General features: G+C 59.1%; 1 protein-coding gene across 1 annotated transcript; it reads left to right on the top strand.

The window, feature by feature from the left end:
- Nucleotides 1–2,545: 2,545 nt before the first annotated feature.
- On the top strand, nt 2,546–4,363 carry LINGO3 (leucine rich repeat and Ig domain containing 3; the record flags this gene model as incomplete). Its single annotated transcript, XM_082835371.1, has 1 exon — nt 2,546–4,363. The coding sequence occupies exon 1, from the start codon at nt 2,585–2,587 to the stop codon at nt 4,361–4,363; it is 1,779 nt and encodes a 592-aa protein (XP_082691497.1). The 5' UTR covers nt 2,546–2,584.
- Between the last annotated feature and the right edge of the window lie 9,592 nt (nt 4,364–13,955).

A 13,955-nucleotide genomic window follows, 5' to 3' on the forward strand; every position in this document is an offset into this window, starting at 1 on the left:
GGATTAAGGACAGTTGCAGTGGGAAGGCACAGCCAGATGCCTCTCCCTCCCTCCCTCTGCCTCCCTGCTGGGTTTCCCAGCCGGGGACAGGGAGCTAAGACCCGTGACCTCCTGGAGGCCAGGGGCGCCTCGGTTTCCTCATGATGGGACCGCACCCTCCACTACGGCAACTCCCTTCCCGCCACTCACAGTGCTGTCCCGAACGTGTGTGAGTTCCCAGGCGTTTCAGGGGCACCTGCGCTTGTGTTTATGTGCCCGCCCAAATCAAGAACTGAGTTTGGTGTTTGGTTTTATTTCGCCACGAATAGGATTGTGCTGTCTGTGACTGTTTGGCAACCTTGCTTCCCCCTGGCCTCCTGTGGAACTACACCTCAGCCAGCTTTCCTTGTGGGTACATTTGAATCTCCCAGCCTTGCACAATAACCATAGATTATGGCTTATTTGATCCCCTATTGATGGGTGCTAAGGTTAGTTCATTTTTCCTCCATGTAACTAGATCTCAGCTCCCTTTTTCTACTGAGTACACACAGATCTCCTTGATTCCACAGCAGGCACAGACCCCAGTTTATTTAACTAATCCCGTATCGATGGACACTTAGGTTAGTTTGGGGATTTTTATTCACTGCCCCCCCATATAACTACATCACTGTCTTTCTTCACTGGTACATACAAGTCTCCCTGTGTTCCACAGCGGGCACGGACCACAATTTATTTACCTGATCCCCTATTGATGGATATCTAGGTGAGTCCCAGTTTTTGCGGTTCCAAACGACCCTGCAGCAAACCTCCTTGTTCACCCTGCTCCCACGTGTGAGTTTTTCTTACGGATCCATGGATATCCCGTCAGGTCTTGTAGCTGCCACGATGAAATGCCACAAACACGGTGGCTTAAAACAACAGAAAGTTCTTCTCTCTGTTCTGGAGGCCAGACGTTCAAAATCAAGGTGTCAGCAGGGCTGTGCTTCCTCCAGAGATTCTAGGCGTGGATCCTTGCCTGCTTTTTCCAGGTTCTGATGGTTACTGGCAATCTTTGGTATCACTCCAGTCTCTGCCTTTGTTGTCACGTGGCCATCTTCCCTGAGTGTCTGCATCAAAATTTCCCCTTTTATAAGGACACCAGTCATTGGATCAGGGCCCACCCTGCTCCAGTATGACCTCATCTTAAATTGATGACCCCTGCAAAGTACAAACTCTCCCCCCAGTGACGTATGGTTCACCTCTGGCATTAAGTTACTCAGGGCTCTGTGTGTGTTCATGCTCACCTAAAATTCCCAAAAGGGCCCAGGAAGGCTGGAGCTGGCCACACCGCTGTTTAGCAGATGAGGATCTACAGCCTGGGTCTTTGCTGAGCCGGGCCTGTGGGAACAGTGAGGAAACAGGCAGTAAGCATGTGTCAGGGGTTAGTCAGGGGATGCCTGGGGGCTTCAGCTGCTAAGATGCTGAAAATAGGTGCCTGGCCAACGGAGCAGCACCCTCAGGCTGCCATCTGCCTACGCCCTCCCCACCCCCACCCACCTTGGCCCCGGGATCCGGGCTGCAGCCCAGCAGAGTGCGGGGACAGGGGGTGGAGGGCCAGCTGGCTGCCAGGAGAGATGGAGCAACTCGGAAGGCGCAGGTGCAAAGGCCCAGGCGTGTTGGCATCTGTCCCTCCGGGCCTCCCCAGCCACATCATCCAGCCTCCGTGAACCCTCCAGTGCATCTCCCACTCCCCACCCCCAATCATTGTACTCCTAGCCTCACCAGCCACTCCTTCAGCCTCAGGACCTTTGCACTGGCTCTTCCCCCAGCCTGGAACCCTCTTTCTGCAACACCCATGGGCCCTTTCCTGGTCATTCTTTGGGTCTGTATTAGCTTCCTGTTGCCAGACACAAAGTACCACAGACTGAGTGGCTGAAAACAACAGAAATCTATGCTCTCCAAGTTCTGGAGGCCAGAAGTCTGAAATCCAGGGGTCTCGGGCCATGCTCCCTCTGAAGTCTCCAAGGGAGGGTCCTTCCTGCCCCTCCCAACTTCTGGGGGCCCCCGCCATCCTTGGCTTGTAGGCGCATCCCTCCAACCTCTGTCTCTATCTTCACGCGGCCTTTTGCCCTCTGTGTGCATCTGTGTGTGAGTCCAAACTTCCCTCTTATTATAAGGACATCAGTCATTGGATTCAGGGCCACCCTAATCCAATATAACCTCGTCTCAACTCACCACATCTGCAAAGACCCTATTTCCAAACGAGGCCCCCTTCCCACGTACCAGGGTTAGGACTTGAACTTTTCTTTTGGGGGAACACAGTTCAACTCAGCCCAGGGTCTCAGCTCAAATGTCACCTGTCCTGGTCTGAAGTCACCCCCTCCATGGGCCCTGATCATCCATCCACACTGCTTCCTTACCCAGCCCTTGGGTAGACACCCCAGAGGGGGATCCCGGGTCCCACGGTGGATAATCGCTTCCTGAGCTAGCTACTAGGATGGGATGGGACGGGCCGGGGTGGCGGGATGGCGGGATGGCGGGATGGTGGGATACGGGTGCTAACGCTGCCCCCGCCCTCAGGTGCCCACGAGGATGGTGGCGCGGCCCTAGGCCCAGGCTCCGCACCATGACCTGCTGGCTGTGTGTCCTGAGCCTGCAGTTTCTGCTCCTGCCCGCGGTCCCGCCCCCCGCTGGGGGCTGCCCGGCCCGCTGCGAGTGTACAGTGCAGATGCGCGCGGTAGCCTGTCCCCGGCGCCGGCTGACCGCGGTGCCCGACGGCATCCCGGCCGAGACGCGCCTGCTAGAGCTCAGCCGCAACCGCATCCGCTGCCTGAACCCGGGCGACCTGGCCGCCCTGCCGCTGCTGGAGGAGCTGGACCTGAGCGAGAACGTGATCGCGCACGTGGAGCCCGGCGCCTTCGCCAACCTGCCGCGCTTGCGAGAGCTGCGCCTCCGCGGCAACCTGCTGAAGCTCATCCCGCCCGGCGTCTTCACGCACCTGGACAACCTCACGCTGCTGGACCTGAGCGAGAACAAGCTGGTCATCCTCCTGGACTACACCTTCCAGGACCTGCGCAGCCTCCGCCGGCTGGAGATGGGCGACAACGACCTGGTGTTCATCTCGCGCCGGGCCTTCGCGGGGCTGCTGGCGCTTGAGGAGCTGACCCTGGAGCGTTGCAACCTGACGGCGCTGTCGGGCGAGTCGCTGGGCCACCTGCGGGGCCTGGGCGCCCTGCGGCTGCGGCACCTGGCCATCGCCGCCCTGGAGGACCAGAACTTCCAGCGGCTCCCGGGCCTGCTGCACCTGGAGATCGACAACTGGCCCCTGCTGGAGGAGGTGGCCGCCGGCAGCCTGAGGGGGCTCAACCTGACCTCGCTGTCCGTCACGCACACCAACATCACCGCCGTGCCGGCCGCCGCCCTGCGCCACCAGGCCCACCTCACCTGCCTCAATCTCTCGCACAACCCCATCAGCACGGTGCCGCGAGGGTCCTTCCGCGACCTGGTGCGCCTGCGTGAGCTGCACCTGGCTGGGGCCCTGCTGGCCGTGGTGGAGCCGCAGGCCTTCCTGGGGCTGCGGCAGATCCGCCTGCTCAACCTCTCTAACAACCTGCTGTCCACGCTGGAGGAGAGCACTTTCCACTCGGTCAACACGCTGGAGACGCTGCGCGTGGATGGGAACCCGCTGGCCTGTGACTGTCGCCTGCTCTGGATCGTGCAGCGCCGCAAGACCCTCAATTTCGACGGCCGCCTGCCGGCCTGCGCCACCCCAGCCGAGGTCCGCGGCGACGCGCTGCGCAACCTGCCGGACTCGGTGCTCTTCGAGTACTTCGTGTGCCGCAAGCCCAAGATCCGCGAGCGGCGGCTGCAGCATGTCACGGCGGCCGCGGGCGACGACGTGCGCTTCCAGTGCCGCGCTGAGGGCGAGCCGGCGCCCACCGTGGCCTGGGTGACGCCGCGCCACCGCGCGGTGACCGCCGCCAGCGCCGGCCGGGCGCGCGTGCTGCCGGGCGGCACGCTTCAGATCCGGGACGCGCGGCCAGGGGACAGCGGCACCTACACGTGCGTGGCCAGCAACGCGGGCGGCAACGACACCTACTTCGCCACGCTGAGCGTGCAGCCCGAGCCAGCCACCAACCGGACCCCGGGCGAGGGCCGCAACGACACGCAGGCGGCCGTGCGCTTTCCTCTGGACCTCACCACCATCCTGGTGTCTACCGCCATGGGCTGCATCACCTTCCTAGGCGTCGTCCTCTTCTGCTTCCTGCTGCTCTTCGTGTGGAGCCGCGGCCGCGGGCAGCACAAGAACAACTTCTCGGTGGAGTACTCTTTCCGCAAGGTGGACGGGCCCGCCGCGGCTGCAGGCCAGGGGGGCGCCCGCAAGTTCAACATGAAGATGATCTGAGAGCCCCCGGCCCACCTCCCGCGGCCCCCGCCGCTGCGCCTGCGCCAGAGGCCGCGTCTCCGTCTCCGCCCAAATCCACGCCAGCCCGTGGCTGGCCCATCTGACTACCACCTATGCATTTCCCGTAGGGGGCGGCCGCAAGCCGGCTCCTGGCACAACTTCCCCTTTTTTTGTAGAGACCCAACCACAGGACTGTTTTTTCATCAGGATGCATCTTTTGCAGAGTTTCTCAAGCGTTTTCTTAGGGTTTCACGCTGTCTTCCTGCCCCTCGTGTGGTCGCTGAGCTGGGCAGGGGGCGGGGGGTGCTCAGAGGCCCAGGGTCCCGGGCGTAAACAGCTCACACCTGGTGGAGATGGTCTACACCTGGTGGAGATGGTCTACACCTGGAACCCCACGGAGGTCACCAGGGGCATGTGAAAGCCCTCACTGTTCACACCTGCACACACACACACACACACACACACACACACACACACACACACACACACCGCCCCCGTCCCTACACCAGAGCACACACGCACACCCGGAACATACAACCAGACGCACGGCTCCAGAGTGGAACACACACACCTCACACCCAGCTGACACTGAGCAGGTGTCCCAAGCTCCAGAGCTCACCAAGGGCACGTAGGGCTCTGGGGAGAGACCAGCGCACACCTGGGCCAGGCAGCTCACACTTGGGACACAATTTCAGCTCACACCCAGACAGTCAGCTCACACCCAACTCCCGCTCAGCTGGCCATCTTGGGGCAGATCTCAGGGGCTGCGCTACGGTCTCGCTGAGGAGGTCAGGCTCACCCTGAGGTGGTCCAGCACGCAGGATGGTCCCTGACCCGCTGGTCCAGATGCCCCTGCACCCAGACTCCCGCCCGCCAGGACCTGTTGGCCAAGCAGGGTGGGCTGCCCGCTAGGAGAAGCCATTCCCCTGGTTCCTCCCACCATCCCTCACAGCTGCCACCTGCTTCCTTGCTCTCACCGCCTAGGAGGGACAGACGTCCTGGCCCCTGGCCCAGGAGCATGGCTTCCAGGTGTCCCTCTCCAGCAGACCAGTTGGAGTGCCCTTCAATCCCGAGTCTGCAGCACCCCTGCCCAGCCCCGTGGCCCATTGCTCACCTCGGGAAGGAGACCAGAGCGTGGACGGTTCTCAGGGTCCCTGTTATGGGCATGGAAGGGGCAGCGACGGGGAGAAAGGCCAGAACAAAGGTTCAAGCTGCAGGGAGGCCTGGACCTGGGTCGTTGGGAGAAGGTGACAGAGGCACCTTGGTCTCTGCAATGTTGGGGCAGATCTTGGGCCAAAGAGTAGAGAGGGTCACAGGAAGACTGTAGCTCAGGTGAAAGAAGAGCTTCCCCAAGGTCACTGCCCTGTTGCTCTACAGATAGTGAGTTCCCAGTCACTGGGGGTATGCAAGCAGGAGCTGAGGTTTTGCAGAGGTATTCAGATACCAGACAGGGACCGTACATGACCCTGCCTCACCCAGCCTGGTCCTTGCCCCGACACTCTACCTCGGCCAGACAACAGTTAGGGCATCACTTGGGGGAAGGGGCACAGGAAATTTTGTGTGGCCAGGCCCTGGGCAGAAGGGAGGTTAGACAGTATTCTCAAGGACCTTGTAAGAAGGTTCAAAGCCAGCTCTGTGCCCTCGCAGCTGTGTAATCTTTGTTGGCAACCGAGGACCACCTGGACCATTGGTGTCCACGTCTATAAAGTGGGTCTGACGGTCAAACCTATTGCTACACACGTAGAGGCCAGGCCCGTGGACAAGCTTGGTGACTGACTTGGATTCTGGATCCCTCCAGATCTTTCTGAGATGAGCCAGAGAGAAAGCTGTCCCTCCTGGAAGTTTTGCACAAAGGATTCAGCCAGAAGGTGGGAGGGGCCACTGGCCATTCTCCCTGGGCTGGAAGCATCGGGAGGCCCTGATCCCGCTTCCACGGCGTGCACATGGGCCAACAGGGCTGTGTGGCAGGCTGCTGACCACAGCCAGCCAGGGTGGGGACCCCACCCAACCCCATTCATGGCAGGAAGTGAGTGAGGGCCGAATGGGGTGTCCAGCAGCCCTACACAGAGTCGAACAGAGTGGACTAGTTTTGTTCCCTTAGCATCCTCCTGACCTTGGTTGCCACGACAACACCGAGGGCCCCTCAAAACGACATCCAAGTGCCTTTAACATCATCAAGACGGGAGGGAGTATGTTCTCAGCAGTGTTAGGACTTATAGAATGTCAGCATATTGAGATCTCCCAGTCCCCTCTGCCCATCCCCTGTCCCAACATCAACCAAGACCCTTAGCCCCTGCCCCCCACCCCTACCCGGCTGTATTTGGTTGGAATCCAATAAAAATGAAACCAATTTAATAACAAACTCCAGGGTTTTTAAAAATTCTCATGGGAAGCATGGGGGCAGAAAGTAGGGGCTGCTGGGGGTCCCTGAGGGAGAGGCCTGGCTTCAGCACCAAAGCTGACCCTGAGTCATAGGGCATTTGTGGAGAATGACCCGTGTGATAAGGTTAGAGGTCACACTTCAGGAGTGCCCGTGCTGTTCCCAGCGCTGTCCCCTGTGCTGCCTGCGTTCACTCCCCCGTGAGCTGGGTCCTGTTATGACCCCATTTTACAGGTGGGCAAAGGGAGAGTCAAGTCCCCAGCTAGGGAGAAGCAGGGTGCTGAGAGGGACCAGTGGCACTGGGCTGTCCAGGGGAACTCTTGCCCTGAGCTTGGTCCAGGGGCGGAGCCAGCGGCAGGGAGGAAAGGAGAAATGAGGTGCAGACTCCCTCCCTCCCTGCTGCGCCTCTGGAGCTGGCAGCTTCTCCCCCTGGGGCTTCCCCTGGCCAAGGGCAGCTGAAGGGGGACCCTCCCCGTTGGTGGCTAGAAACCCAAGGCGGGGCCCCGCAGAGGGGGTGTCTGTGGCCTCAGTGCTGTGTGGCCTGGGGGAAGTCGCTGCCCCTCTCTGTGCAGTGTGCTCATCTATAAACTGGAGGATTATGGTCCTCTTTTATGCAGGGAACTGTTTGAGCTTCCTATGGCCGCTGTAACAAAACTTAGTGGCTTACAACAACTGAGGTTTATTATTTGACAGCTCTGGGGCTCAGAAGTCTAAAATGGATTGGCAGCTGCTCCTTCCCGAGGCTCCAGGGCAGCATCGGTTCCCGCCTTTTCCAGCTTCTAGAGGTGCCGCATCCCTGGCTCGCGGCCCCACCTGCATCCTCAGAGCCCGCAGTGCAGCATCTCCCATCTCTCTCTGCCTCTGACCCTCCCGCCTCCCTCTTATAAGGACCCTGGGATGACGCTGGGCCCCCTGGGAATCCAGGGTCACCCCCATCCTCATCTAATCAGCAACCTTCACTTCCCCCTGCCGTGCCACATAGCATATTCACAGGTTCTGGAGATGGACATCTTTGGGGACTGTAACCCTGCGTGCCACAAAAAACTGAGGCATTTTTCTCAGAAATGCGAAGTCATGAGAAATTCGGGAGGATCTGGCATCCCGAGCCCTTGCTCAGGGCGATGCCAGGGATGCAGAGAGCCCGGCCCCAGCTCCTGCAGTGCTCCAAAAACACTTCTCGAATGAAAGAACAGCTTTACTATCTGCAGAGGGTTTGACCCTGATGTGGGGTGGCCGGCCAGGGCTGACACACAGGGGCCACTTTTCAGGGTGAGCTGAGGCAATCGGTCCCCATTTCTAGACCTTAAGGGAGGACTGTCCATTGGGGCTCAGTGGGGTGGTAGGCACATTGGGGTGCTGAGCAGATGTCAGCTGGCATCTGCTCTCCTCCCCCACAAAGGGCCCCCAACCACTCCAAGGAGGGGTCATCTTGAGGTAGGCAGGGGGGTCCCTGGGCACCAGCTGCCCCCCACCCTGCCTGTCCTGGGTGGAGAAGTCCCCAGGGATGTCATTGCTTGTCCCAGCCTGGCCCTTCTGCCCACCCCCCAAACCCCACCTCAGGGTCAGGCAAGTAAGGCACTGCCCTGGCATCCAGAACTCAGTCATCAAGATCAATATTCTATGAACAAAATTAATTCATGCCCTGAGTCCACAACCCTTTAGATAAAGACAGGATCCACTCTGCCTTGGCATGACCCTGCCTCACTCCCCACACCCGAATCCTGGCCCTGGTGCCAATAAAACTTTATTTACAAAAACAGCCGGCCAGCCCAAGGGCCATAGTTTGCAAATAAGATTTTTTTTTAATATTACATTGTTATATTACAATGTTATTTATCTTGATTACTGGGTTGTTGTTTTTTTTTTCAATCACGCTTTTAATGAAAAGATCATAAAATAACAGTTTCTCATCACTGTACATTAAGACTGCACACTTCTAAATGGAGAAATCGATGAACTGCTTTACTATGACACTTGAGGGTTGCATACCTGCAGCTATGACCTGAATTTATCCAAACTCTCGAGGGAAGTGAACTCGGTGTGATGACTGACCGTAGCGGTGGCCAGTACAGGGGTGCGATCACGGTCCCCCCTTCCTGGGAAGCGCGCGTAGCAGGACATGATCCCTCTTTCAGTTCCCGGTAAACAAAACAGCTATAACCCCATCCCTCGCCCTCCCCCTCGAGGTATTTGTGAATGGGCCAGTGCCCAACCTGGGGTCCCCCAACAGGGGAGGGGGAAAGCAAGTGATGGGTGGGTTCCCCTCAGCACCTGGCCCCTCCGGGGCCCCGCCAAGTGGAGGCGGGGAGCCCTGGGGATCCTCCCTGCCCTGAGTGAGGTCTGTTATGCAGTGTATTTGAGGTCAATAAATTACAGCAATAAACAGCAAGGTGAGGTGGGGGGAGGGGTTCCTGGTAGAAAATTAAAGTGGGGTGACAAGCCCGGGGCAGGGTGGGTGGTCCTAGGCAGGGGGTCCCGGGCAGCCTCAGTCCCCACAGCTCACACCCACTCCCTGATTTGGAATGTCAGACTGAGGTCAGGCCCCGCTCCACCAACCCGCTCCTGGCATCGGGTTCACAGGTTCAGTGATGCCCAACCTGGCTCTGGGGAAGAGCAAGGGCCTTGGTCCCTGCAGGGGGCCGGCAAGGCTGGGATCCCTGGTCTGTTCTGAGGCCTGGTGCCTCTGCTTTCGTCCTCCCCCCACCCACCAAGCCAAGGGGACGGGACGGATGCGGCCACCTCTGCCCTGAACCCTGCCCTCCCGGCTGCCCAGGCCTCACCCCGACTCCGGACAGCCACGGGCAGCGCGGCTGGGGTCCCTGGTGGATCGCACTCCTGCACACGGCCAGTCCGGTGCATTCTGACGGGTGCGAGTCAGGGTAGCCCACGGCTGCGTGAGGTTCTGAAAGTCCGTCTGGGTCCAGATTGTTCGTTTCACAGGCTGAGGTGTGTGGCTATGCTGCGAGCCTGAGATTCGTATTTGCTTAAAGGTTCCTCTTTCCTTCTTTATCTTTTCTGCAATCCTGGAGGAGCCCCGGCGGCGGTGGGCTGGGTCTGGCGGGAGCGTGCGGTGGCGGAGCCCGGTCTGCCGCTCACTCGCCCCAAGTCTGAGAAATAAATACATTCGTCACTGCACAGACATTGATACAAAAACAACACTGTTCAGAGCGTTTGCACCGTCCGTGCAGTGTTTGCCCAGTGAGCCCCTCCCACGGCCGGGGTGGAGGTGGGGGTCCCCAGAGGGCGGTGACCCGCTGGAGCCCACGGAGCTGCGCAAAGTTCCAGGCTTTTTGGCGCGAGAGGGACCCTCACATCGACACACCCGAGGGTCGCAGGCAGAGCAGTGGGATGGGGGCGCACCTCCATCCCAAGGGCCCAAGCCCAGGCTCAGGTCCTGCGGCCACAAGTGACAGCCACCCCTGCTGTGCCAGCTGGCAGGACCGCCAGGGTCTGGCCAGGAGGCCTGGGGGGGGCCCAGCTGGGCTGGGAGAGGCCGGGCTGGGAGGAGGGCTCAGGGGCCTCCACGCCCGCCCCAGGGCCTACTCAGAAGGGGCTCCGGCGGAAGCTGGGATTCACTGGGACTGGCCTTTTATCTGCTGAGGTCTGAAACTGTAAAAGTTTATGTAAACAAACAATGAGATAAATACATTAGTATCTTTTTTTCTGAGCCCATGGAGGTTCCACACGCATTCAAGATGTGCTTGGTTTAAAAAATAGGTTTTGTGAATTTGGGTGTGAGGTTTTTTTCTTCCCCTTTTTTTTCGGTCGTTGTTTATCCTCTTTCCTACATGACATCTGCTATTTTCTGTTTCCTGTTTCTCCAAAACATTCAGGAGTTCAGCGACTAAAGCAGAGAAATGTAAGCCGCCCTTTGGCCTCCAACAGCCCAATCCACGCACACACTCACGAGCTCGCACTCCGCGTGAACCCAAAGGAGAAGGAAAGCAAAACCAAGTGTCATGTTAACCCCGCCCGCCCCACAGACCCTTAAAGTCTTAAATAGGAAACTAGTGTTTCGCTTTCTTGTTCAAATGCAGAGGAGGCGCAATGTATGATACAATACTCAGGTGGGTACAATACTACGTCGCACGAAGGTCGTCGAGTGAGGGCCCCTGCGCCCGGTCCCCGAAGCTCTGCCTTGAACCACCTGCCGCACCGGGGGCCACGCCCAGGGGCGTGTGTGCAGCTCCCGCTACGGACTTCTGTCGTGTGGCTTAAGTGCCGACGGAGTAGGGGGGTCGGGAGAGCAGAAGCGCTGCAGGGGCCCCGCCCGACTTGCTGGAGCACGAGTCCCCAGAGGGGAGAGGAGCGGCCGGAGGCCGGGGGCACCCCAAGGGCTCAGCAGGGCCCCGCGTGGCCCTCGTGCCCTCACTCCCGATACCCACCACTCGGGTCCCTGAACTCAGGCTCTGGTTTCAGCTGGAGGGTCTCTGGAGGGGTGGAAGGTAGGGGTGGGGGATGACTCTGGAATTTTTTGGTCTGAACTTAAAGTAGAAAGAAATAAAAACCTGAAGCAAAACGAAGAAGATAAAGCCACTGGTCCAGCCCTGTGGCTGCAGCAGGCTGAGGAGAGTGGGGCCGACCTCTCAACCTCGGCCTGGCCTTGTGAGCGCCGCTCTGGGCCCACGGAGGTGTCTGAGGCTGGCAGGGAGCCCGAGGCGAGAGGTGAGGGTAGGGTGGGATTCAGGGCTGAGCCCATGGGTGGCAGCCAGCCTCTCCCTGCCGGTGGGTGGGAGAAGATGTACACACCCCTGTGGTCAGCCCCTCCGCACTGGTCAGGTAGGGGCTGCTGCTCCCCCGAGGTGAGGCTCTTGCAGGCCCAGGGGACAGGATGGGGGGGGTCTCACTGCTGCCCCAGCCTGGCCTGGCCGGGAGCCACCAGGAACTTGTCCCACCGTGTGGCTCCCGTATCCCGGCACCTGCTCCTGTGCCGGGGGCCCCCCAGGGGCTAGAGCACCCGTACCGCAACTCGGGCCCAGATGAGAGGCAGCTCGGGCTCCCTGACAGCAGCACACTCAGAACACTTTCAGGGTGGCCGGCTGGCCACACGCGCACGGAGGAAGTACAGGTGCCCCTTCTGAGAGGGGGCACAGGCGGGGGGCCCAGGAGGGCGACAGGAGGAAAACACAAGTGTCACGGTCACAACGGCCATCACCAACCAACGTCCTGTTCTCGCGAATTCAAGAGGTAGCAAAAGGTCAGAAGTCTCTCCACCTTGATGGTTGTTTTCTTTTATTTTGTTGGCATCACCTTAAATTCTGTGCCTGAGGTGAGTGCCTTGCTTGCCTCCCCCTAATTAGTCCTGGATGGGAGGCGTGGCCCAGCTGGGTGACCCCACAGGGTCTCCTGAAGGAAAGAATAAGCACTCGTTGTCAGCAGGGGTCTGGGCAGTGAGCAGGCCACTTCCTTGGCACCTCTGGTCCCTTCTGTTCCACCTGGAACAGCCCAGGATTTGTGGAATCCTTGTCCCATATAATTGGCAAATCCTTCCTTGAGCCTGCCATTCTCCGACTGCATGATTCTGAAATCTGCCCAAATCACAGGCTGCCCCATGGATTAAGACAAAGAGTATAAATTCTATGAATTACAGAAGCTGAGTGCTGGGAAAGACAAAATATTGAATCAAGTTACAGACCCTCATGCTCGAAAAGCTGGCTGTTAGCAGGTCAGTGTGGCCCAAACTGTGGCAGGAGACCCACTTGGAGGACTCCGTGAGATGGATCTGTCTTCTTTCCCACACCCAGGGGGCACCCAGCGATGGCCTGTGGACCCCTCTGCCCAGCCTGGACCTGCTATGTGACCATGCATGGACTCCAGCCCTCTCTGTGCTCACTGCCCCTAAGGGAAACGAGATGGGGCGGAGGGAGAAACTCAGCATGAAAGACACTCAAGCCAGGAAGCAAGAACGTCTTTGCATCTTCGCATCTGCAGTGATTTCTTGGTTCTTCCATTACAGAGGGGAAGAGGCTGGGTTTCAGCTGAGACACCTCTCAGGTCTCCGGGCAGGGAGGGCAAGCCTCAGGCCCCCAGACAGCTTCGACAGTGTGTGCTGAAGCTAGAATTTCACACTGTCTGGCTTTCCCTGGATTTTCACCCTTCTTGATTTTCTGTGTATGGTAATTCTATATCAAATGCCTTTTTCTGAATCAATGCATTAAGGTGGTGGGGGGAAGGGAAGTGAGTTGATTAAATTTTTAAAGAAAAATCCAGCTTCTGTGGCTGTCAGGAGGCAGCAAGCAGGAGCCACTTTTCTTTATTTGCTGGAACAGAGAGGGGTGGTGACTGGCCCAACATCACACAGCAAGTCAGAGCGGAGCTGGGGCTCAAATGGAGCAGTACCTGCCAAGGGTCCAGGGATGGGTGGGAGATGGGGGCACGCGCAGTGGAGGCTTCTCAGATGATCCTGCAGGAGGGGAAGTGGCTCTGGAGAAAGTGAAAGCCACAGATGAAAGGGTCACCTGGTCAAATCTCTCCCTAAACAGTCACTGCTGGGGTTCCCTGCCCTCCCCAAAGGCGGGGGAGTCTAAAAAGTCTCTATCCTCCCCATCTCTCAGGGCTCCCCTCTGCCACCCACCTCGTGTAAACTTTGGGACCTCCGCCCGTCTTCCCATCTCCTGCCACCCGCTTTCAGCCCTGGAACCGGGTGGCCTTCATGGGGAAGTAATGCAGAAAGCTTCCCCTCCTGCCGGGGCCTGCGGTCTAACAGTTGCCTGGGCATTTCCAGCAACCGGTCAGACAGTCCGGGAGGCCAGGGGCTGCAGCTACTGGGAGTTTGTCCCCAAGATCCCCCTGCCCCGAGGTCACTCCAGTCCCGAAGCTAGGGCGCTCCTAGAGGGGGACTGCGGCAGGGAGTGGGCAGAAGCAGCTGCTTTTCAAGGTTGGGCAACCTGGAATCTGGGTGGGGCAGAGCTGGGGCCCAGGCTGCTGCTGGCAACCACACCGCTTGAGGGGGCTGAGCTCTGGGGACAAGGCCTAAGCATGGGTTCCCTGGGTATTGTCACCGGCCCCCAGCTTCTTCCCCCACCCCCTTGAGGTCTCGTCCTCACAGCTGGACATTCTGTCCGTGTCACAAAAGTACAGGGTCCTTCTCGCCGCCCTGAAAGGTTGATGGGCAACATTTGCCCAGAGAAGTCAAGCAACCCTCCCAGGGCCACACAGCAGGTGCTGGGCCCCTCCCACACATACCCTGCACTCTGACCTTCCCCCAGCAGC

Source organism: Leucopleurus acutus (assembly GCF_964270905.1).
Source record: "Leucopleurus acutus genome assembly, chromosome: 3".
Taxonomy (NCBI): domain Eukaryota; kingdom Metazoa; phylum Chordata; class Mammalia; order Artiodactyla; family Delphinidae; genus Leucopleurus; species Leucopleurus acutus.